General features: G+C 37.7%; 2 protein-coding genes across 6 annotated transcripts in view; one reads left to right on the top strand and one right to left on the bottom strand.

The window, feature by feature from the left end:
- Window positions 1-10,225, top strand: part of LOC135626861 (ATP synthase subunit beta, mitochondrial-like) — a 34,605-nt gene extending 24,380 nt beyond the window's left edge. For all 5 annotated transcript variants that reach the window (XM_065132636.1, XM_065132632.1, XM_065132631.1 and 2 more), the window contains one exon: window positions 9,992-10,225. Coding sequence is in view for 3 of the 5 variants with exons in the window: in XM_065132632.1 (XP_064988704.1) it covers window positions 9,992-10,031 (40 nt within the window). In the remaining 2 variants the exon portion in view is untranslated. The remainder of the gene's footprint in view (window positions 1-9,991) is intronic.
- Window positions 10,226-11,343: 1,118 nt separating this feature from the next.
- Window positions 11,344-14,671, bottom strand: LOC135627500 (alpha-xylosidase 1-like). The gene is made up of 3 exons (XM_065133626.1): window positions 14,207-14,671; window positions 13,475-14,130; window positions 11,344-13,341 (listed from the first exon to the last, which is right to left on the bottom strand). The coding sequence occupies exons 1-3, from the start codon at window positions 14,614-14,616 to the stop codon at window positions 11,468-11,470; spliced, it is 2,940 nt and encodes a 979-aa protein (XP_064989698.1). The 5' UTR covers window positions 14,617-14,671; the 3' UTR covers window positions 11,344-11,467.
- Window positions 14,672-26,723: the final 12,052 nt, after the last annotated feature.

Consider the following 26,723-nt stretch of genomic DNA (forward strand, 5'->3'; position numbering starts at 1 on the left):
CCCGATTATCATCTGTATGTCATCCCTTAATTTCATAGGGAACGCATATGTGTATGGGATTCTGAAGGAGTTGTCACCTATCATCTTTCTTCCTCCTCTCAATTTCTTATCTGTTGTTGTCTTTGATGTAATCCCGCTGAAATGTACCAGGTAGGGATTCTTTTCCAGTGCTTCCTTAGGTATCGCGCCTTCATCTATGCAGCATGTGGTGGCCCCTGTGTCTAGAATGACATTTACTTTGATTATAGGAGTATTGGGTATTTCAAGTTGTACCTTAAGGTTGAATAGCATATTCTTTGCTTTTTCTGGTTTGGCGGCTTCTTTCGTCTCGGCTGATAGTATTTGTTGATTTTTCTCCATTAGTAAGACATAGGTGCTTTCCTTTTCAACCTTTTCCTTTTGTTTTAGGAGATTGATCTCCTTTTGTAAGTCTGCCCTTTCCATGCGGAGCCTGTCAAGTTCCATATTTTCTTGTTCCAGCTCTCGGTATTTCCTTTTCAGCTCTTCTACTTCACGTTTTAGCTGGAGGTTTTCCTGGGCAATTGTAATGGCTTGTTGATGGGCTTCCTCAATTTCCTTTGCTTTTTTTTTTCCTGCTTCCACTGTGGCTTTCAGTTTCTTTATCTCTGCCTCACAGTGGTTAATATAATCCTACTATTGTTGTAGGAGATTTTTGGGTTCATACTTGACTGGGTCCTCCAGTGCTACAGGGGTCTTTTTGTTGAAGTAGTAGATACTGCACATCCCGCACGAGGTGATTTCACACAGCGGGCAATGTCGTCTGTGCCTTTGCTGTGAGATTCTTTTACAGCAGTTGCACCTTTCCAGTCTTGCCGGTAGTTCCTCGTTTATCCTCCAGATGTGGCTGCACTCGGCATGTTTTTGCGAGACTTGTATTCTTGCTCTGTATCCTGACTCTGGTCCAATCCACCAGGTCCTGCTATCTTCAACAAGAGCAAATATCTTATGGGTGAAGGAGTGTATACCATGTTGTAATTCCTCTACGTCTTCTCCCTCAGAAATTGAGTAGATTACGTCACTTTGGTTTTCTCCTTCTTGGACAGAGATGATTTCATAATCCTCTGGAAGGTCTAATTGTTCATACATTGCAACCCTCTTTATGTTTTTGCGGTCGTTGGGGCATTCCCTGGCGAAATGTCCTTTCTCACCGCACAAATAGCACTTGCATCTTTTGTTTCTTACCATGTGCTTTCTTTTTTCTATCCTTGCATGTGATGAGTGGGGCTTGCCTTTATATGTTGTGGATCTCCTAACCCCGTATTTCCTTTCGGGCTTGTTATAATACCATGGGATGGGTATTTTACTACAGAAAGACAGGTCTTTGAGCGCCCTTTTGAATGTGGCGTCCTTGCATTCTGCTTCCAGATATTTGTAAGAAAATAAGATCCTAGGGATTACCTCGATCGTATTGCCCCTGTATTTGGATTCAAAGGCGTCCTTTATTCTCTTTCCTAATTCTCCGGGCATCTTGGACCATAGTTTTTCAGATAGCTCGGGGCTTGTGAACAGCCTTCCCGTTTTTTAGGCTAACCTCATGTAGTCATTCAGGAATTGGATAATATGTTTCAGGTTGTTGCACGAAAGCCTCTCTAGGTCTCTGTAGGCCTCTTCTTGCATCCCGGTTGATCCCTAAAATGGGTCTTCAAGTATGAAGATTGTTCTTAATTGAGATAGGATATTTTGGGTACCTCCTGCTCCGTCGGCGTTTGCTAGTAGAAGTTGGTATTCGTCAGGGCACGCCATCCTCCATTGGATCCAGGCTAGCTTTTCGGATTCATCGAGCAGATTTTCGATAAATTCCTTCTTTGCTTGGGAATCTGTGAATCCTTGGAGTGAGACTAAATTCTTAGTTATTGACTCTCATCTCATAAAAACTTCATCAAACATCCCTAATTGTGTAGGGATAATGAACATGGCTCCCTGCTGTTGAAATGCTGAGGGTAGGTTCCATGCTTCAGAAAAATCCTTTGTTTTGAATTTGGCTTGCCTAGTGTATCCTTCAAAGGTAGGCTTCTGGATTGTTGACTCTATGTTAATTGCGATGGGGTAGTTTGCTGGCCCCATAGTAGAGTCTGTAGGTGGTTTGTAGTTTGATACGACAGAGGAGGAATATACTGTTGGGAAATCTTGGGGGCGACATCACATGCGCAGCGGAAGAACAAGAAAACAAAATCCCCGATTCCCAAAAAGATGTTCGTCGTCGTGCGAAGATTGGTGCGCAAAATCCGCGAAACTTAAAACTGCGTATAGAGTAGGTTGTGTTACCTAGGGAGATCGTATATCCCTGTTTCCTTGCAGATCCTTAGGAGAGGGTGAAGGAGGTCAAGCGTCCTCCTCTCTAGCGGTGATCCACACAGCAGGGTTGCGACGACGCTCCTCAAGACTCCAGGCCTGCTCTGAGGTGGAGAGGAAGAGGAGAATAGGAAAAGCAAGCAAAGGCTTTAGCCTATGAGGCTTTGAATCCCTCCTATTTATAGAGGTCCCTTGTCAAACCCTAATGGGTCCTCCCCTAGTGGGTATTGGATCTGCATCCAATAAGACAAGGGCTCCGTCGGATATCTCATATCCGAACCTCTACTCATCACAATGCCTACCATATGTGTGTGACCCTCTAGGCCCAATATCGAGCTGGCCGTGAGTCATACCTGTCAGAACTCCTTCTAACTCAGTGAATTATTATCTCTATAATAATTCACTTGACTCATCGACTACGGAAGTACTAGGCCACTATGCCGTAGTCCCCAAACGATACAGTGGAATCCAATCCATTGGACCTGTCTGTCCTTAGTTACCGTGTACCTATAATCTCTCATCCATCTAATATCCCAGAGATCGTATATCGAGCATGGTGCTGTCAGACCCATACGGTTTCTACTCGAGTCTCGCTCTAATCGGATTCTCCCGGAGAACTCTTTCTCTCTCAACCCGAATGACCCTGGCCAGGGATTTGTCTGAGCAAGAACACATGGGATATTCCTCTCATGACGCCGAGAGTGGATGATCCTCTATCGACACTCAATAGCCCTCGTAAGGTCGACTACCACTCCAATGACCAACTGTACTAGATCTGGGACAATCAAACCTATAAGTCTGGTATCAAAGAGTGGAGCACTCATACAGGACATCCTTGGTGTCTCAAGTCTAAGGACCAGATACACCACTAGGACTACGGAATCGCTGTCTGACAATAAGGCATCATCAACCATCTAGCATTCCGTAAGCGGATCAATCAGTGAACTCATTCTCCAATGAGCACCTGTACTGTATCCCTAGTGTCCCTACACGAGCAGCTATGAGACCAGCTGCATCCATCATATGGACGGGTATACAGCACACCAGTCTATCTAGTTATCACGATGTCCCTCTCGAGTAACCTATGACCGGGATTATTTAGGATATGTGTTTAAAGGTGAATCGATCTAATTATCGTGATCTCATCACGATCCGATTCCCATTGCACAAATCCAAGGACATCACAATATATGTATGCATTTATGCAATAGTTATAAAGTGATATACACCGAAATATAATAAGCAAAAAGATTCTGTATCAAGTCACACGTGTCATCACTCACGTGATTGGCTTGCCGGGCACCTATGACTAGCATATACTTGTTGGGAGAGTTTGGCTAATTGTGGGTATTCCACTTCCCAATTTTCCTCAAGTCCTGCTGCTATAATTTCTTCTTGAAATTTTTGGGGATATGGCATCTCCCCACCACCTTCTGAAGCGTCAATATCCTGAAAATAAAAATTCAGGTTATTCCGCAAGCCTTCTGCCTCATTGTCTTTGCTGCCCGATGTTTGTATTATGACAGTTATTGTGTGGCTCCGGATTTCTTCCTCGTCGCTGAACGTCTCGTCATCAGCGGTATTGTAGTTGATCCGGCTTGATGTAGATGCAGCTTTGTAATTGTCGAAGCTAAGAGATATCCTTCCATCTAATAAATTTCGGCTTCGTGGTTCTGATGGCTGCATTGGTATTGAGACTTGAGTTGGTTGAATGACCCAGTCTCGTCCTTGTATATCTGTTGTAGAGTACCTCCTCCTTGGTAGTGCCCTTACACCGTGGCTGGTGAGGTAGTCCACCACCCCTGATACTTCGTACGCAAAGGTAACATTCGGGGTATTTGAAAGTCGCCCTACCATTCCTCGGGTGACAAGCAAATTAGCTTCACCATTCCACCATGTGTCATATCCTCTAGTGAGGATTGAGAGTTGAATATTATGGTAAAAGTCCCCTATTGTCATCATGATGTCGGGGATTACGTAGACCAGCTGGCTCCCTCGAGTCAAGTCTACTTCCATGGTGGCAATGATGGACTGATCATCCATCCATCTGTTGTCCCTGAACACTAGTAGTGCTAGTGTCCCTTCTTCCTGTCGATGCAGTGTTTGCAGCCGTACCTGGAGTGTTCCCAGGTGGATATACTGCATTCTACTCCTCTGAAGCCTTTCGTAACTTTCCTCCATGATGAAGGATCTGTCCTCCTGGTTGTTTGTAACCAGCATGGCCTCTTCAGACCTATGAACGTATACCCTGTGATGGGCATCGTCCCTTCTTGAGTGGTATAGCACCTCAGCTGGTGCTATAGTAGATCTTTCGCGCATAAATAACCTTAGTTGTGCCTGAGGGTCTATCTGCTGTTCTAGGACATGTTGGGTGGAGACTGAACCTCCAAATAATCTTTGTCCTGCACGTCATGTTGTCTAGCGAGCGTTAAAGATCCTACGTTGATTTCTTCTATAATCTCGGATTTAATCTTCGATCAAGGGGGCAGATGTGGAGACTTCTTGAGTCCTGGTCGTCATTTCTAGACTTGTTTCAGGATTTGTATAGGATCTTTGAACACCAAAATTTTTCCTTTTGCCTCTTTAGGTCTTTCTGAGGGACCTAGGCTTAAATTGGAGAGCTTTGCTATCAAGTCTTCTGGGATGCTCTGGGGTGATTCTGTCTTAGCTTGCTGAAGCTCCCTTATAGTTTGTAGTTCTGTTCGTATCCCCTTTATATTCTCAGCGATCTGTGTGAGGAGTTGGATTTGTGTGTTGTGCTGTTTAATCATAGCTGCTTGGTGGCTAAGGGTCCCCGGGTAATCGTTTGTTTTGAGAAATCCTAAAGATGGGGGATCAATAGGTTCTGTGGCCTTGAGGGCTTCTTTGTAGGATTCGGTGTTTTTGGAGAACAGATAGTTCATCCAAAAATTTGTTTTTCTATCCTTGATAGAAGTTGTTCAACCCTCTGCTGCTTTTGATTTAAGCTTTGAGTTAGTCTGAGAGCCTCTTCTTCCACAAGTTTTGGTTGCTTGGAAATTTCTGCAACCAAATCTCGCACTTCTTGTTTCGTGAGGGGTCTATTTTCCGAGAGTAAGGCAGTGAGAGTTTTTATGGAGTGCTTGAGTCCTTTGATTTCCCTTTCTATACTCTGATTTTTCTCAATAATAGCCTTGAAGTTTTTTAAATTGACTCTACTAGACAGGCAGGTTCTATCGTAAATAACCGCAAGATTATGGGCTAGCTCTTTTCTGGTGGGACTATGGGTTTCCGCAATGTCAAGGTAGTCAAGCTTTGAAGTATGAGAACTAGTGTACCATTGCTGTATGGCTTCTTCCCATTTTTCAGACATATACTTTTAGACTTTCATAACCTGGTTTTCTTTATCCTTTCTAGATTTTAGTCGTCTCACCTTGTGTAATATCCCCCACTTTTAAAAATGTATTAATAAGGATTTATATGTAAATTTGGGGACCTATATGTAAATATAGAAATTACAAGGACTAAACTGCTAAGTTGCAAAAAGAAAAAAGAAAGAAAAGGAAAAATCGAAAATTTGATATTATCCCACCGCTTCCCACGCACTCTGTTTCTTTCCAGAAACAGAGAGAGCGGTGGGGCGTGAGGAGAAGAAGGAGAGTGGTTGAAGAAAAGAAGAAGAAGAGGGAAAAGAAGAGAGGAGGAAGAAGAGAGGAAGAAGAGGGAGAAGAGAAGAAGATGAAGAAGAAGAAGAAGAGGAGGTGGCTGCAGCGAGGGCTGCAGCGAGAAGCTGTGGGGCGTGGGGAGAAGAAGAGAGGAAGAAGAGAGAGAAGAGAAGAAGAAGAAGAAGAAGTAGAAGAAGAAGAGAGGATGATAGCTGCGGCAAGGCTGCAGCGAGGAGGTGTGTGGGGTTGGGGAGGAAAAGGGAAGAGGAGAAGAAAAGAAAGAGAAGAAGAGGGAAAAGAGAGGGAAGAGGGAGAGGAGCGAGAGGTGGCAGCAGCTAGGGCTGCAGCACCTCTGTTTCCTGCAGGTGGAAACAGAGGAGAGGTGGGGCGTTCGAAGAGGAGAAGAAGAAGAAGAAGGAAGAGAAGAGGAAGAGGAAGCAGGAGAAGAGGTTGTGATACCTCTGTTTCCTGCAGAGGAAACAGAGGAGAGGGTGTGTGTGACGTCGGGGAGAAGAAGGGGAGGAAGGAGAAGAAGAGAAGAAGAAGAAAGGAAGGAGAGGAAGAAGAGAAGGGAAAGGAGGAGCTGCGGCTGCGGCGGTGGCAGCTGCAGCTGGAAGAGAAGGAGAGGAAGAGATGGTGAGGAAGAAGAGAAGAAGTAGAAGCGGGTGAAGAGGCGGCACCTCTGTTTCCTGCAGGAGGAAACAGAGGAAAGGAGGTGCTGTTCGTCGGGGAGAAGAAGGGGGCTGCAGCTGCGGCGATGGCAGCTGCAGCTGGAAGAGAAGAAGAAGAGGAAGATGAGCAGGGGAGGAGGGAGAGGTTGCGGCCGTGGCTGCGGCCGCGACTGCAGCAGTTGCAGCGGGGAGAGAAGAAGAAGAAAGGAAGAAGAAGAAAGAGGAGAAGGGAAAGAAGTAGCTGCGGCTGCGGTTGTGGCAGCTGCAGCTGTGGCAGGGAAAGAGGAAGAGAAAAAGGAAAGGAAGAAGAAGAGAAAGGGAAGGAGAGGAAGAAGAGAGGAAGAGGAGAAGGGGCTGCGGCTGCGGCGATGGCAGCTGCAGCTGTGGCTGGGAAAGAAGAGAAGGAAAGGAAGAAGAAGAGAAAGGGAAGGAGAGGAAGAAGAGAGGAAGAGGAGAAGGGGTGGCAGCAGTGGCAGCTGCAGCTGGAAGAGGAGGAGGAAATAGAGCAGGGGAGGAAGAAGAGGCTGCGAGTGTGGTGGCTGCGGCCGTGGCTGCGACTCCGGCTGCGGCTGCTACGTTGGCTGCGGTAGCTGCGGCAGCGGTGGTGGCTGCAGTAGCTGCAGTAGCTGCTTTTGGGAAAGAGAAAGAGTAGGAACGAGAGAAGGGAAGAAGGAAATAGTGCAGTGGAAGGGGGCTGCGGTTGTGACCGTAGTTGCGATTGTGGCAGCGGTAGCGGCGACGGCTGTGGCAGCTGCGTTTGGGAAAGAAAAAGAAGGAATGAGAGTAAGAGAGAGCAGGTGACTGTGCCTCGATGTTCGACACGTGATGTAGTTACGAAGAAAGGAAGAAAACGGGAGCACAAAACGAAACAGAGAGAGGACACGGAGGAAAAGTAGAAAGATTGGACTGGCACCTTCCTTGGATATTCAGATCAAAATATTTGAAAGGCAAGTTCCCTGATCGTTTCTCCTATAATTGCTCTGATATGTCTTATTGCAAGTTCCCTGATCGTTTCTCCTATAATTGCTCTGATATGTCTTATTGCAAGTTCCCTGATCGTTTCTCCTATAATTGCTCTGATATGTCTTATTGCAAGTTCCCTGATCGTTTCTCCTATAATTGCTCTGATATGTCTCATTGCAAGTTCCCTGATCGTTTCTCCTATAATTGCTCTGATATGTCTTATTGCAAGTTCCCTGATCGTTTCTCCTATAATTGCTCTGATATGTCTCATTGCAAGTTCCCTGATCGTTTCTCCTATAATTGCTCTGATATGTCTCATTGCAAGTTCCCTGATCGTTTCTCCTATAATTGCTCTGATATGTCTTATTGCAAGTTCCCTGATCGTTTCTCCTATAATTGCTCTGATATTTCTTATTTCAAGTTCCCTGATCGTTCCTCCTATAATTGCTCTAACTTTTCTTATTGCAAGTTTCCCGATCGTTCCGCCTGTAATTGTTCTAATCTTTCCTATTGCAAGTATCCTGATCATTCCTCACTGCAATTTTATCTCTACATTTGCTTTGAATATGAGGAACTTTGAATTGTTCTAGCCTTGCATTTGATATATCTCCTGTTTAGACGTAACGATTCGAATCTGTGCAACTTCTGATATTCTGACCTTTTGATACCGAGCTGCCTATAAGTCTTTGTTGGAAACTCTGATTTGTTCAAAACTGATTTCATTGGAAAATAGACTCGTAGACCTTTCTTTGATATATGGATTGAAAGATTTGGAATCCAAACACCTGTCCAGCTATCTGTTGAATCTGACATTAGGAATTCTGCCAACAGAGATTTTGTTCTACGACACTTGCTTACCAAATTATTTGTAACTCTCTCTGTTGGACAGTTCAATTCATATGAAGCATGTCTTATCTGAAAGTATTATCCAATGATTATTTCTGAGTAAATTGGAGCACGTTTGATAGTTTGAATCATTTGTTCAATGTGCCTTCTGTATTCTGCCAGAAATCGAGCTTTGGTCGATTTCTCATATTCTGGTTTCATTCCTTTGGAAATTGATATCCTTTAGCTTTCTTATTCAATTGAGCTTTATATTACTGCTTTGAATTCTTGTATGTTCTTGTCATTAAAGTTATTGCATTCTTGAAAACTGTTGTGTAACGTTTATGCTATATCGTATTGACTCATATAGGCACATGTATATCCTATTGTTCCGCATTTGCTTTCAATATGTGCCTATTCCAGTTTCATTCCTTTGGACATTGAATTCATCAAATCTTCTTATTGAATTGAGTTATATGTGATTGCTTGGATTCCATATGTGCCCTTGCTTTCAATTCCTTTCAAATCTGAATATGCTTGTGAAATATTATTGCTTACTTCGGATTGACTCGTAAAGGCACATGTACGCTTCGTTGTTCCGCGTGTGCTTCTGACATATGCTACTTGTTGTTGAAACTGCCCTTTTGTACTCTGGTGTGTGGGATTGTCTGGACCTTTGCCAGAAATGGTAAAGGGTATGCGCTATTTGCCCGCTATGTGGGGTCCCGCTATGAGGGATATTCTGTTTGCGCTTGTTGCCCGCTACGTGGGTATGTGATTAGAGCCTGCGATGCTCTGCCGGCCCCCTTTGACTTCACCTAGACGTGGGTGGATGGAGCTCCCAAACGTGGGAGACTTTTGTCAGGTGGTCATTCAGAAATGGATGAATCACATTCTGACTGAGATCCCACTACACCCTCTATATGTTTGATATGACATCCAGAGTTTTGGTGAGTTTGTTTCTGTTCATACTCTGGATAAGATTGATATGATTGCAACGTCAAGGACGACGTTTGAGCTCTTGTACGATATGTGTACCGATATGCTCTGAAAGGCTTCATTCCCTGATGATTTTGTTTCGAAATGTTCCATATGCCGTTGATATGCTTCGGAACATTTTATATGCCATTGATAAGCTTGATATGTTTCCTTTGCTTCTGATATGCTCCAATTACGCTGTGCTCCATTTGCTATGAACTGATATGTTCTTATATGTCCTATTTGCCATTGATATGCTCCAATTACTCTGTGCTCCATTTGCTATGAACTGATATGTTCTGAAATGTCCTATCTACCATTGATATGCTCCAAATTACTCTGTGCTCCATTTGCTATGAGCTGATTTGTTCTGAAATGTCCTATCTGCCATTGATATGTTCCAATTACTCTATGCTCCATTCGTTATGGATCAAATATGTTATGAATGACATGATACGTATGATTTGGTATCTATTGAGATGGTATCCTTGAGAATTCTGGTATTCTGCCTTGCATTATGATACCTTACTCGTTTCAAACCGTTCCTTTTGTTCTGAATATGCTTTGTCACTTGCTGAGCCGTTTTTGGCTCACTCCGTTGTTATATAAACCTTTCAGGTCAGCTTGTCACTCTTCGAGATGTTTGATTTGGGCTTAGGCAGTGGATAGCTATTCAGAATTATGGGCAAGTCCTGTTGGTTGTTATGCTATTGTTGTATAAGCATATTTTGTATGTAATGAACTGTTCTGATGATCGAAATGGATATACTGTGTAAAAGTGTTAGAAGATCTCTCTTATTTGGAATTTCGGAATGTTAAGTCTAATTTATGACGATATGAACTTGTGGTGAATAGTTGGAGTTCTGATTGTATAATTTATTTAGCTTGTGGATTTATAAATGTTGTTCATGTTTGTCAAGTTGGCTTGGGTTGCCATAAATGTGAATTATCGAGTGATGTGATATATGATTATAAACTGCACAGGTTTTATGGATGTGAATATGAATAGAATGTTTTCAGTGTCCTCAAACGGTAGTTTGGATCCTGGATTGGTCTGTGACGAAAATTTTAAAAATCATGGATATTTTGAGGGGCGTGACACCTTGTCAGTGTTCCTACGGGTCTCCTTGCCCTTTTAACACCTTACGTCTTTTGATCGACTTACTTTTAGATCAGATAAGTACTTCCTCAAGGTTAATTAAGACTTCAAGTCCAGTGGGCTTATTAGGTCCAGCCTCTGTGCCACTAGTTTCAATGTCTTAGAATAGGAAGGAACTTACAGTTTATGTAAACTAGTCCCCTCTCTTTTACAGGAAAGAACTATTATGAACAAAGATTTGGAGAACCTTGCTCTGATACCATAAAGTAATTCGATCAAAAGACGTAAGGTGTTAAAAGGGCAGGAAGACCCGTAGGACCATGCAAGGCATCTTCATAAAATAGTTTTTGTCGTCAAGGTTAGAATTACTTTTTGTCGGGCTTAATACTAATCCATTTTTTTTTACCATAAAGTAAAAAATAGTTTTTGGCACAGCTTTTCACTTTGGTTTAAACATGGCGTAACCAGGCATACGAAGCGTTGGTGTTCATACGAACAAATAATTTGACTTAATAAAATAATTAGTATTACTTAAAATTATTGTACCAGCATGGTCCTTCGTAAAATTATTTTTATTACTTAATAAAATACTAATCCCGACAAAAATGGATTAGTATTACTTAAAATTATTGTACCAGCAATCGAGATTGAACCCCATCAAAACACCAACGCTTTTCTGCATCTTCGCTGACTTCTTCGAACGATAATATGCATGCATCTTGTGTTACTGAGATAAAAATACTTAAGTGGAACGAAGCTGCTGTCTTATTTGCAGCTCTCTAAATCTGTGTGTCATTCGTCAGCAAATATTGCATTCAAATTGATCATCATCTACTTGGTGTTGGGCAACAGCAAAATGATTTCAAATAAGTGAAAACAATCCTTCTTTCATCAAATCTGGATTTATATCCCTCAGGAGCAAAGCAAGATTTGGTTTGGCTATCCAGGTGATCACAGGGAAAAGAAGAAACAAGGCAAAGCAGTAGGAGACTGAATCATTCATTGATCCCCATCTTCCAAGTCATGGAGAACTTCTTCCCCAGAGGCAACGACAGTCCTGCAACCTCCACCACCGTGCTACTCCTGCTGTTCCCTCCCTCCACCTTCTCTTGATGCATCGGAGAAGTCTCGGCAAAGTAAGCATCCGCCGAGGGTTCGCCATCCACCTCGATCACCAGCGCCTGTCCGCTTCCCTGCAGCCCCAGCACGCGCACCTTCTCGATCAGCAAACCCTTCTGCAGACTGAACCTCCCCAACTCCACTTGAGACCACACCGTGACCGTCGTCTTCTCACGAAGGCTGGCATAGAACTCGATGTAGGAAGCCTCCCCGTCCACGAGCTTCATCTCCGGGCGCTCGTCGTCGTCCACGTACACGCTCCCTCTGGCATCTCCTTCGGCGGCTCCGAAGGGGAAGGACACGATAAGCGTAAACGGTGTCGCTCTCGCCTCCTTGGAGATCATCCCTCCTCTCTGCATCGGGAGGATGGTGTTCTGGTACACATGCACGTTGATCTCGTTCAGCGGTGCATCGAGAGTTATGTAGCGCTCGTCCTTGGAAATGACGGCCTTGGTCATGTCGAACAGGTTATACCAGGTGCCAGGGGGGAACATCGCTTTCACTTTCGACTTGGCCTCGTTCAGGACCGGCGACACCATGACGCTGCTCCCTAGCAAGAACTGAGTGCTGAGGCCGTAGCTTGCTGTGAAGTTGGGGAACGAGAAGAATACAGGCCTCGCCATTGGCGCGCCACTGGTGTGAGCTTCGTAGTTCAACGTATACAGATAGGGGAGCAGCTTGTACCGCATGCCCAAAGCATTTCTTGCAGATTTGGCGACCGAGTCCCACACGTAAAGCTCTTGTCTCGGCGAAGCGAAGTTGGCGTGGTCTCTTGAGAAGGGATAGAACGCACCGAGCTGGATCCAGCGGTTGCAGAGCTCCTCCGTGGGTGCTGGGTAGAAGCCGCAGATGTCGGAGCCGACCATGGGCATGCCGAAGAGCCCAAAGTTCAGCACGGTGGATATCGAGTAGCGGAGGTTGACCCAGTTGCCCTGGTTGTCGCCCGTCCAATGCGCAGCATACGCTCCCGATCCCACAAAAGTGGAGCGGGAGAGAATGAAGGGACGCTTCCCCTGGAGTCCCTGGAGGGCCTCGTGAGTAGCAATGGCCTGGGAGAAGCCATACAAGCTGTGTGCATTGTACTCCAGGATTCCACCGTAATGCGTCGCGCTCGTGGCTATCGTCTTGGAACCCAACGGAGCCTGCGATCCTGATGCGTTGATCTTGTAGGGCGGGTCGTCCCATCTGGTGTTGGTGATGTTCTTGCAATCCAGACAACAAATCCATGGTGTTTTGGAACCCGGCACCGGGCACGAATGGTTGGCTGGGAGCTCGCACTTCCCTGTACAGAAGTTTGAAGGCTCGTTCATGTCGATCCAGAGGCCATCGACGGGTACCAGTTCGTGGAACCTGGCAATCTCATCGACCCACCACGCGACCCCGTTGGGGTTGAGGTAGTCCGGGAAGTAGACAGGCCCAGGCCACACCTGAGCCAGGTAAGGCTTGCCCTCGTACTTGATGAAGACGTCCTTGGCCATTCCCCTCTGGTAGACACCGTAGCTGGAGTTAACGGCTATTCCGGGATCGATGAGCACGATGTACTTCATGCCTTGCGAATGGATTCTGCTGAGGAAGTCGAGCAGCTTCGGCCGCGGGTAGTTGACAGGGTCGAGAGTGAAGTCCTTGGCTGCATCCATGTGATCGTCATCGTTCCAGATCACATCAAGAGGTATCCGAGCTTTCTTGTAGCCCTCCACCACCCCTTCCACCACCGAGAGGTTTTTGTAGCCCCATCTGCATTGGTGGAATCCTGTCAAAACAATGAGTAGTAAGCAGAATAGAGGGAGGACACAAATCAAGTTCTTTGTGCGACGTGAGTTGAAGCAACTAAATAGGGTCAACAAACTCCAGAACAGAGGAATGATAACAGTTGGATGATCTACCTAGCGCCCAGTACGGCATGGGAGCAGGGCGACCGATGAGAGCAGTGTACTGATCCACCACCGCCAGCGGCGAAGGCCCGGCAAAGAAGTAAAAGTCGAGCACTCCTCCGATGACCTTGTATGTGAGCTCCGTCCCTGTGTACAGCACATCCATGCCATTGCTGTTGAGCAACAGCACAGCATGAGCAGCGGCCTCGCCTCCCTCGTTCCTCAAGTCCATGTATACAGGGTGAGACCCGTAGAGATCAGAATTTAGATTGATAGCCGAGAGATCGGTCGTGTAAAGGGTGTAGGGATCGTTCGGGCGCAAACGTATCCCACCAGGTTGCGTGTTCTCGCCAAGCCCATACAGGGAAGCAGTCTTGGGCAGGTGAGTGGAGATCTCGAGGTATTGATCCTTGAAGACTATGGTGCCACAACTCGAATCGAACAGCGTCTGCCCATTGGCCTTCCTCTTCACCACAAACGTGAATGGATCGGACGTGTAGCTGAAGATGAGCTCATCTCCTGCGTATTCCGACGCCGTGAAGGGAGTTGTGGAGGCTTTGCTCCCCAATGGCGGGGGCTGTTCTCTTGGGAGCAGGTTGTAGGGGACTTCCCATCTTCCTTCCTCTGCATCAGTTATGTGGACCCTCAGTCGATCCTTGGTTTCATGCCTAGAGATGATCAACCATGATGAGCTAAAACATACACACATATACACGCACAGAGAGAAAGAACATGTGTTCTTACTTCACGAAGAGTCTGAGATGAGGGATATCAGGGCCATAAGCAGAGGTGCTCCGCTTCAGTTGGAGATGACCTATCAGCCCACCTCCATTCCTGTTCTCCTCGATCGACACCAAGCGGTAGCCAAAACCAACCTTTGTCGTAGGGACTGCAGCACAAAAGTGAAGAGAAAGGAGAGTGACGCAGCACAGGGCAAGATGCAGAGGAGAAGTGGAGGAGGAGGGCATCCTTCCAAGCGACGGTGAATGGGGAAGGGTGTGAAGTGAGCACACAGCACACAGCCCGCAGGAGCTCAGGAGCAGCGCCTCATAGTTGTTGTACGACGAGCAGGGGGCGATAAAAGAGTAGCTGAAGAGGGGAAGAGAGATACAGTGAGATTTCAGCCTTCCAGTATCAACCATCACCAGAGGCATGTGACAGTCTCTCCAAGTGAGGGTGTCTGTTCTCTGTGACCCACTCAGAGAGAGAGAGAGAGAGACAGAGAGAGAGAGCGTGAGCTTTTGGGCTCCATATCCTTCTCTGTGACCCAGTCGATTCTGGGCTCCACTGAGAGAGAGGGCTTTACAGTAATTAAATATCTTTAATATTTTAATTTTTATAATTTAAAAAATTATATTAAGATTTTTATATTTATAAAAGTAAAATATTTAGTTCTGTTTCTCTATTCTAATAATGAAAATATGATTTACCATATTATTTTGTTTTATCATTAATTCTATCTTATTTTGATTTATTATTAAGTATGTATAATATTTTAATCAATAAAATCGAAAAGAAATAAAATTAAATATTTTATTTTAAAAAAAAAAATAAAAATAAAGATATTAAAGATAACTAATTAGATAATATAAATCTATAATTAACCCACTCCACGAGCGGCTAACAGAGAGAGAGAAAAATAAGAGAGCCAGTCAATCCACGGGGGTTGGATCTTTGGAAATTGAGATATTATCCTTTCCTTCGATCAAAGCTAGTTTTATGATCCACGTAGGATGAGTCCATGTGGCCCACCCAAGCTGGGAAGGTGACAAGACGCTCAGGTTGCTGAGCAATTAGCATCCTCCAGAGAACCCTCCCCTTCCCAAGAAGAGGAGGCTCCGAGTCGAGTGCTTCAGCATGATTGCTTTGGCGTTCGTGGGACAATGGCGAGACCGAAACCGCGCATCTTTGGAAGACAGACGATGGCCCCAGATTCATGAGCTGTGTCGTCCTTGTACCATCTAAATGGCCCATGAACACGAGGTATAGCAAGCACTGGAAATTTATTTATCCTGAGAGATTAATCTCTGAATGCAGACTCTACCATGATCGATGGTCTTGGCAAGAAAAACTCCTGGTTGCCGATAGAGAGACGTCACGAATAGCGACGGAGTTCATACGATCAAATGCAGGCCATGCCCAGGAGCAGACGATGGTGCTCTTCGGCTCATGTGAAGATGCCCGAGTGATGGCTGCGTTTGTCCACAGACGACAGTCTCCATGTGAGCCATCAAATGTAGGCGTGGTCTCGGGAAGTAACGGGCCACTGGAGGAAGACGACGACACCCTGTGTCGATCGTACTTGATATACCATAGATCCAGATACTCTTGTACCGAACACAAGGTAAACAGATCTGAGATATTTTTCTCTCTTCTTCCTCGTGAGGTGATGGTGTGATCGATGAAGAACATCGAGGAGGTTGTCGGCGTGATCGAGCGTGCCGTTGTCGGGATGTCCGTGTCGATTAAAGTTGGAGGGCGATAGGACCATTCGGCAATGGGACTCGAGGAGAAAGATGAGATAAAAAAGGCACAGGAAGCTGCGAACGAGTGAGTGAGTTGGTCCCCGGAGGGATGGGATGGGGGCTTTTATTAGGCCCACATGATATGTAGGCCATGGGTGGTCGGGCAGGTTGGATGGAATGGGCTCGTTAATTCCTATCTAGCAATTTGTTGAAGCTTACTTAAACGCCTCCAAACTCATTAATTCTATAGAAATGAAAGATCAGAATCAAAATAAATAAATTTTATAAAATAATTATTATATTATTTAATCCATAATCAATCCATCCATCCGTAGTCAATCAACTTATACGACATTTCAATCATTCTTCAAGAATTTATAGTGTATTCAAATCTAAATAATTTATATATGAAATAATCTCAAGATTCTTTAATCATCATTCGATCCATAATTACAAATGAGCTATTCTTGATATTTAAAATTTTTCGAAATGATCATATGAGCAAATCACACTTCCGTAAACAAACATTGTGACTCACATGCTAACAAAAGTTACCATAAATATATATATATATATATATATATATATATATATATATATATATATATATATATATATATATTATTCAATATATGCTTTCAAGACACACATAAATACTAAATACTATTTTTTTATCATGCTTAAACAGTTTATAAAACATAAGTTTCATATGCATTATCTTCGGTTAGTAAAACTAGACATATTAACCACAATGATTCATAATAATGTAAGGCAAAAGTGAAGAACAAATTAATCATTGACCATAAAGGAACCACAAAATAAATAGCAAATATGTTCTTATAATTTCTTATTGAATTTATCTTGTTCATAAATATAGATAAGAATAATATTCGAGAGGGTAACAAAATTCATAAATTAGTATGTCAAATTGTAATAGAAATTATGTCAAACTTCATATAATCTACCTAAAATTTAAAATAAGATTATATGAAAGAATTCTAGGTCGCAAACAATAAACTATGGTAAAAAAAAAAAGCTATAAGACTCATAAAATAAACTTAAATTTTTAATAAAATAAAAATCTAAATATTTTATAGTAAACATAAGCATCATCTAATATTTCTAGTCAACTTATCAAATTATTTTTTAAAAAATAAAAATATTAGGTATAAATCTAAGACATGTATTTTCATGAATAACTAAGTCAATTGATAAATATATCTCAAAAAGAAAACAATAAATTTTGCAACCAAATTAACAACTTGAAATTAAAATATTATTATGCATCATACAAATTATAATAGTTCTAATATCAAAGATTTTAAAATATAAATAAAAATAAGTAAAAAAAAATAAAGGATCTTACCTCTTCTAGATCCTCTCACAAATAGACTCGATGAGGAATAAGAGAGGGGGTGCCCCTTTATATAGGAGAAATGAGTTCTTGCCAAAATATAAGTAATAATATAATTTTTATTTTATTTTATTTTTATTTTACTTTCACATACAAAGATAGAATTATAATATTTATTTCTTACGGTTCATATACAAAAATAAAATTTGAATTATTAACTTTCTAAAAATTACATCAATCATTAAAAAATAATTTAATTAATTGACAAAATTATTGATTTGTTCACATGATTAAAAAAATAATTTTAATTATTTTCTTAACCATACTATACAAACAAGGAACTTAATAATTTAAATAAAGCAGCATATTATTTATGACAATTTGATTTATGTTAAGGGAAAAAAAATCATCAATGATTACATTCCTTCCTACTTAATAGAAATTTGATTCCTAAATTTAATATGAAAAATAATATCAATTCAACATAGTTCACACTTAAAATACTAAGTCAAAAGATAATTCTAAATCAACTTAAAAATATTTAGATACAAATGTGCCACTTGAAAACTTTAAGTCAAAAGATGTGTTTTGTTTTTATTTATTTTTGGAACAAAAAAATATAAAAATTGAAAAAACTCATTCAATAAATTTGGTTTTTGATCACCAATGTAAAGTGACAATTAACAAGCATATCAAATTACACATCCAATAAATCATTAGAATTTTTAAATTTTAAAAATTAATTTGTTGTTGACATAAAATAAAAGTTGAGGCTATATGTGAAAGGATGAAAATTTATTTAACTATTCAACATATATTTTTTTATAATTTTAAATGACTTATATATTATCTACATTAAATAATTAACATTATATTAATCATTGTTAGATCTGAGGTTTGTATTATATAAATAATATTTAATAATTGATTTGACACTTATTAAAGCAAAACTCCATTCCAACCAGTTACACATTTAATTAAATTTCAATATCAACATATGATCAAATTTATTCAACTGCAAAATCATATATATTATTAATGTTAAGAAATAACTTTATTTATACAAAGAATCCTAACACGTGTCAAATCTAATCTCACTTTTAAGAGTAATATTTGATATAAATCACAATGTAAATACTTTCAATTTATATATTTATAAAACACCCTACAAAATTTGTATTCTTAAAATTTATCAAAACTTTTATATCTCAGAAAACAATTGATACATATTATTATCTTCGATTAGTAAAACTATACAGGCTAACCATAAGGATTCATAATAATATAAGACATAAGTGAGGAAGAAAATTAATTATCGATCAAAAAGAGACCACACAATAAATAGCAAATACGTTCTTATATTTTTTTATTAAACTTATCATATTCATAATTATAGACAAGAATAATATTCGAGAGCAGATGTCAACAAAATTCAGAAATTAATATGTCAAACTATAATGGAAATTATGTCAAACTTTATTTACGTATAATCTACCTATTATTTATAACAAAATTATATAAAGGATTCTAGGTCCTAAATATGAATAAACTATGGTTGAAAAAAAAAACTATAAGACTCATGAAATATTTTTTTTTGTAAAATAAAATTCTAAATATTTCATAGTAATCATAAGCATCATATAATATTTCTAATCAAATTATCAAACTATTCTTTTAAAAAAATATTAGATATAAATCTAATATATGTATTCTCATGAATAACTAAGTCAATTGATAAATATATCTCAAAAAGAAAACAATGCATTCTCCCATCAAATTAACTCTTAGCTACTTTTCAAAAATAGATCAAAGTGTCATCACAAAATTATATTCAAAACATAAAACTTTACAAGAGTTTCTAGAATAAAACATTACAACACTTATTATAATTTTGAGAAAATATAATAAAATTTTATCTTTTTACTTAGTAATATCAGTTCAAGTCATTTAATTAGACTCTCCTTGTGTAAAATCTTTTACTTAATCATTTTTTATCAAAAAATAAATCATATTCAGCTTAACAAAATAATCTTAATCTCTTAAAATCATGTTTCAGTTGTACTATTGTGTCAACCCAAAATTTAAATCTAAAAACCAATTGAGCCATCTAATATTCTAATTATAGAATTACATATTTCAACAAGTCTTCAAAATTATTGCTCAAATACTATTAAATTATCACATCCCATATTTATAAAAATCATCATTCATTATTCATAATTTATAAAAGATTTTTTTATCTTTGAATTCAAAGAATTACATTGTTAATTATAACAATCACATCAATATCATCAATTTAATATAAAAAATGAGAAAAAATCACTAATCTCAATATTCCTTAATCAATCAACCAAAATTGCTACTGAAATAGTCCAATTTACTTGAATGAAACTCAATCCAATTAACATCAAATGAAACTAACCTTAAATCCTAATTTGGATTTGATTATTTTAATTAAGTCAAGTAGGCTTGAATCGATCAAGTTGGTTTGGAATCTTTTTGAACCGGTTTAAACCAATTAAACCTATCTGATTTAGTCAACTAATAAACTCAAACCAATAAAGGAAGAAAAAATTAGACTATGTCACGTAGAATTAAACTAGTCTGAGTTGACCTATCTAAGCCATGGACGGGTTAAGTACATAGCACAAGCCAGTCCTAGGTAATAGGTTGGGTTGAGATATAATAGGCTAGATAATGGGGCGATATTGTGTCTAATGTCAATCGCATTGTTGGGCAAACCTAATTTCACGAGTTGGGCAAAGCCTCAGTCATGAGTTGGGTTAAACCTTACTATTGAACTAAGACATGCTTGACTCTTGGGTTAGACCATATTTGACAATATGGGTTGGATTGTGTTTGGTCACATAAGTTAGATCATACTTAGTCATATGAGATAATTATGCTTGGTCACATGGGTTACGTCGTATCTAGCATATGAGTTTGGTCATGCTTAATTACAAGGGTTGGGTCATACCTGATCACATGAGCTATGTTATACCTAATCACATGTGTTGACTCATACTTGGCTATATGGGTTAAGCTATACCTAGCAATATAAGCTAGGCTATACCTAGCCACATAGGTTGGTCTGACCAATCAATTTAACTTATGTCATACCTCAATTTAACTCTTTTTATTAAATTATATACTTATATTTCTAGAAGTGCTTTACAATATTAGAAAAATTATAATTAATCTCAAATCCATTCTTTTTTATCAATTAATTAATTGGATTAATGATTCTAAATTTGATTAGACTTCCTTTTAGTAATATTTTTAATTAATTATTTTTATATCTATAAATAAAAGATATTTGGCTCAATAAAATAACCTTAATCATCTAAAATCATTCTTCAGTTGCACTACTATATCAACCCAAAATCTATGTTATACTTAGTTTAAGAGAATTATATACTAAAGAATATACAATTAGTCATTCATCATCCACTATGCAAATACCACGTAAGGCTCACAAGAGAAAAAGACTCGGACAACCTAACACTCACTTGCCCATATAAATAAGAGTTCAAGAGATAGCTTGGGTTGATTACTATCTAGCTTCCCTACGAAATATTTAAGGAATATATTTTAGAGTCGAGGGGGTAGCTCGGGTCAGTTACAAGCTACCTCCCTTGTGGAATATCCACGGGAATATTTTCTAGAGTCCAAGGGTATCTCGAAAGAAGATGCTTTTCACCTCAGACACCTCTATACATATAGAAAAGAACCATATCGTGCTATCAAGTATATTAACAATATTTTCCCCTAACATACACATTTCTGTTAGTTGAGGGGGTTTAGTTGAGTTTCTTTTGATGCTTATTCACTTTGGTTCCTGAGATGTGGAAGTAGTAGTGACTTACAAGTTCTCAAAGTTTTCTAGTACTAGTATTGGTGTGAGATCCAAGGCCATTAACTAGTCTTGGATTTAATCTTATCTGATGATTTATGACATGATTCATTTCATTATAATTTGAAAAACAAAATATTTTTTCAGATTTACTCTTCAAGATCATCAAATCTATCATATCATATATTTATAAACAAATAAATTATTATTTTATTATTCATAATTTATGAAAAAATTGTTATCTTTCAATTCAAATCCTTATATTTACAACACTATTTTTTTTTAAAGAATCATATCTTTTTAATAGGGCCATAATTGACGAAAAAATCTTTTACACCCTATCTCAAGTCTATTGCAAAGTAATAGGTTTCTTTGAAAATAATAATAAATATAAATGGGTTGGGTCATGCCTAGCCACATGGGTTGAGCCATGCGTGACCAAATGTGTTAGGTATGCTTGGACACATGAGTTAAATAATACTTAGTCATATAAGCTAAGTCATACTAAGCCATATAGGTCATGTCATACTTGGCTACATGGGCTAGGTCATACCTAGCTACATGAGTTAGATTATATCTAATCACATGGGTTAGGCTATGTGTAACCAAATATGTTAGGTCGTGCCTAGACACATGAGTTAGACAATGCTTAGTCACATGAGCTAGATCATGCTTGGCCATATAAATTATGTCATATCTAGCTACATAAGCTGTATTATGCCTGGCTACATGGGTTAGATTATGTCTAATCACATGAGAATGATACTTGGTTATATGGACTATGTTATAATTGGGCACATGGGATGAGTCGTACCTAGCCACATGGGTTAGTCTAACTAATCAATTTAATTCATATCATAGTTTGACCCCTCTTATTAAATTATATTCTAATAATATTTTTAAAATATTATAAAATAATAATTAATCTCAAATATATTTTTTCATAAATTAACTAATTTAGATTCATGATTTCAACTTTAGTACGACTCTCGTCGAGTAACATTTTTTAACTAATCATTTTCTTATCTAAAAATAAAGCATATTTAGCTAAGTAAAATGACATCAATCTCTTGAAATCATGCTTCAGTTTTACTGTTAACCTAAAATCTAAATCTTAAAAACTAATTGGGTTATCTATAGCGTCATAAGTGATGAAAAGATCTCCACTACCCAAGGCTCAAATCTATTATAAATAAATATAGGATAAAAACATATTAATAATCACTCATGCTAGTAAGAACATTTAAAAAATTATAAAAATAATATTTAATATTTAAGAAATATATATAAATATCAATAATATAATATGAAATAATGACATATCAATTCATTACAAAACTCATGTATCATAATAACAATAATAATTCTTATCCGGTAAACAAAATCATACATTAGTCGTATACAATACATCTCGATAACATACATAACAATCAGATAACAAAGACATACATCACATTTGATTATGCACTCTTCTAATAGTGGATAGAGTGACATACTCTACAAGATAGATTTCTTCCAACAGCGTATGGATAGAACTAATATCGCACTCCCAACAATGGATGAAGTGGTACCACTCATTCGCCCAAGTTGGGACATGTTCTTCCCAACAACAAATGGAGGATATGTCTAACTATTATATATGATGACCTACTAATCCCCGAAAGAAATCAAGTTACTTGCCCTTGGTAGGGATATATAGTCAACTACGTTTATTCGTTTAAATAATTTCATTCATTCATGCGTGCATCCAAGTAGTATAATAAAATACTATAAGGGACTATGTTTGATATATGACCTATTAGACTATGTTCATAGGTGGCTTTGCATTATGATAGACCTATATCTCTTTTTACAAGTTGTACTTATAATATGAACTACTCAACATAGCCACATATACTATATAATGACAATTACATCAATATTATCAATTTAATAAAAAAACACTAATCATTTATAAATATAATTTAAATAAACCTTTTAGTTTATCAAATTATAAAGACATGCAACGTGAATCTTCTATAATTAACTTGAATAAAACTCAATTCAATAAAAATCTAACAAAACCAATTTTAAATCCTTATAAAACTAGTTTGAAATCATCCCAGACTAGTCTAATTTAGATTTGATTGATTTTAATTATGTCAAGTAGGCCTGAATCGATAAAATTGGTCTAGAATTTTCTTAGATCATGCTTGGCCATATAAATTATGTCATATCTAGCTACATAAGCTGTATTATGCCTGGCTACATGGGTTAGATTATGTCTAATCACATGAGAATGATACTTGGTTATATGGACTATGTTATAATTGGGCACATGGGATGAGTCGTACCTAGCCACATGGGTTAGTCTAACTAATCAATTTAATTCATATCATAGTTTGACCCCTCTTATTAAATTATATTCTAATAATATTTTTAAAATATTATAAAATAATAATTAATCTCAAATATATTTTTTCATAAATTAACTAATTTAGATTCATGATTTCAACTTTAGTACGACTCTCGTCGAGTAACATTTTTTAACTAATCATTTTCTTATCTAAAAATAAAGCATATTTAGCTAAGTAAAATGACATCAATCTCTTGAAATCATGCTTCAGTTTTACTGTTAACCTAAAATCTAAATCTTAAAAACTAATTGGGTTATCTATAGCGTCATAAGTGATGAAAAGATCTCCACTACCCAAGGCTCAAATCTATTATAAATAAATATAGGATAAAAACATATTAATAATCACTCATGCTAGTAAGAACATTTAAAAAATTATAAAAATAATATTTAATATTTAAGAAATATATATAAATATCAATAATATAATATGAAATAATGACATATCAATTCATTACAAAACTCATGTATCATAATAACAATAATAATTCTTATCCGGTAAACAAAATCATACATTAGTCGTATACAATACATCTCGATAACATACATAACAATCAGATAACAAAGACATACATCACATTTGATTATGCACTCTTCTAATAGTGGATAGAGTGACATACTCTACAAGATAGATTTCTTCCAACAGCGTATGGATAGAACTAATATCGCACTCCCAACAATGGATGAAGTGGTACCACTCATTCGCCCAAGTTGGGACATGTTCTTCCCAACAACAAATGGAGGATATGTCTAACTATTATATATGATGACCTACTAATCCCCGAAAGAAATCAAGTTACTTGCCCTTGGTAGGGATATATAGTCAACTACGTTTATTCGTTTAAATAATTTCATTCATTCATGCGTGCATCCAAGTAGTATAATAAAATACTATAAGGGACTATGTTTGATATATGACCTATTAGACTATGTTCATAGGTGGCTTTGCATTATGATAGACCTATATCTCTTTTTACAAGTTGTACTTATAATATGAACTACTCAACATAGCCACATATACTATATAATGACAATTACATCAATATTATCAATTTAATAAAAAAACACTAATCATTTATAAATATAATTTAAATAAACCTTTTAGTTTATCAAATTATAAAGACATGCAACGTGAATCTTCTATAATTAACTTGAATAAAACTCAATTCAATAAAAATCTAACAAAACCAATTTTAAATCCTTATAAAACTAGTTTGAAATCATCCCAGACTAGTCTAATTTAGATTTGATTGATTTTAATTATGTCAAGTAGGCCTGAATCGATAAAATTGGTCTAGAATTTTCTTAGATCATGCTTGGCCATATAAATTATGTCATATCTAGCTACATAAGCTGTATTATGCCTGGCTACATGGGTTAGATTATGTCTAATCACATGAGAATGATACTTGGTTATATGGACTATGTTATAATTGGGCACATGGGATGAGTCGTACCTAGCCACATTGGTTAGTCTAACTAATCAATTTAATTCATATCATAGTTTGACCCCTCTTATTAAATTATATTCTAATAATATTTTTAAAATATTATAAAATAATAATTAATCTCAAATATATTTTTTCATAAATTAACTAATTTAGATTCATGATTTCAACTTTAGTACGACTCTCGTCGAGTAACATTTTTTAACTAATCATTTTCTTATCTAAAAATAAAGCATATTTAGCTAAGTAAAATAACATCAATCTCTTGAAATCATGCTTCAGTTTTACTGTTAACCTAAAATCTAAATCTTAAAAACTAATTGGGTTATCTATAGCGTCATAAGTGATGAAAAGATCTCCACTACCCAAGGCTCAAATCTATTATAAATAAATATAGGATAAAAACATATTAATAATCACTCATGCTAGTAAGAACATTTAAAAAATTATAAAAATAATATTTAATATTTAAGAAATATATATAAATATCAATAATATAATATGAAATAATGACATATCAATTCATTACAAAACTCATGTATCATAATAACAATAATAATTCTTATCCAGTAAACAAAATCATACATTAGTCGTATACAATACATCTCGATAACATACATAACAATCAGATAACAAAGACATAAATCACATTTGATTGTGCACTCTTCTAATAGTGGATAGAGTGACATACTCTACAAGATAGATTTCTTCCAACAGCGTATGGATAGAACTAATATCGCACTCCCAACAATGGATGAAGTGGTACCACTCATTCGCCCAAGTTGGGACATGTTCTTCCCAGCAACTAATGGAGGATATGTCTAACTATTATATATGATGACCTACTAATCCCCGAAAGAAATCAAGTTACTTGCCCTTGGTAGGGATATATAGTCAACTACGTTTATTCGTTTAAATAATTTCATTCATTCATGCGTGCATCCAAGTAGTATAATAAAATACTATAAGGGACTATGTTTGATATATGACCTATTAGACTATGTTCATAGGTGGCTTTGCATTATGATAGACCTATATCTCTTTTTACAAGTTGTACTTATAATATGAACTACTCAACATAGCCACATATACTATATAATGACAATTACATCAATATTATCAATTTAATAAAAAAACACTAATCATTTATAAATATAATTTAAATAAACCTTTTAGTTTATCAAATTATAAAGACATGCAACGTGAATCTTCTATAATTAACTTGAATAAAACTCAATTCAATAAAAATCTAACAAAACCAATTTTAAATCCTTATAAAACTAGTTTGAAATCATCCCAGACTAGTCTAATTTAGATTTGATTGATTTTAATTATGTCAAGTAGGCCTGAATCGATAAAATTGGTCTAGAATTTTCTTAGATCATGCTTGGCCATATAAATTATGTCATATCTAGCTACATAAGCTGTATTATGCCTGGCTACATGAGTTAGATTATGTCTAATCACATGAGAATGATACTTGGTTATATGGACTATGTTATAATTGGGCACATGGGATGAGTCGTACCTAGCCACATGGGTTAGTCTAACTAATCAATTTAATTCATATCATAGTTTGACCCCTCTTATTAAATTATATTCTAATAATATTTTTAAAATATTATAAAATAATAATTAATCTCAAATATATTTTTTCATAAATTAACTAATTTAGATTCATGATTTCAACTTTAGTACGACTCTCGTCGAGTAACATTTTTTAACTAATCATTTTCTTATCTAAAA

This window comes from Musa acuminata, chromosome BXJ2-11 (assembly GCF_036884655.1).
Source record: "Musa acuminata AAA Group cultivar baxijiao chromosome BXJ2-11, Cavendish_Baxijiao_AAA, whole genome shotgun sequence".
In the NCBI taxonomy this organism is placed as follows: domain Eukaryota; kingdom Viridiplantae; phylum Streptophyta; class Magnoliopsida; order Zingiberales; family Musaceae; genus Musa; species Musa acuminata.

Excerpts from the sequence above, each read along its gene's own strand:
- LOC135627500 (XM_065133626.1), bottom strand. The coding sequence starts at position 14,616 with ATGCCTCTGGTGATGGTTGATACTGGAAGGCTGAAATCTCACTGTATC. Across the intron at positions 14,131-14,206 it reads CATCTCAGACTCTTCGTGAA|GCATGAAACCAAGGATCGAC; the intron begins GTAAGAACACAT and ends GATCATCTCTAG. Across the intron at positions 13,342-13,474 it reads CATGCCGTACTGGGCGCTAG|GATTCCACCAATGCAGATGG; the intron begins GTAGATCATCCA and ends TTGTTTTGACAG.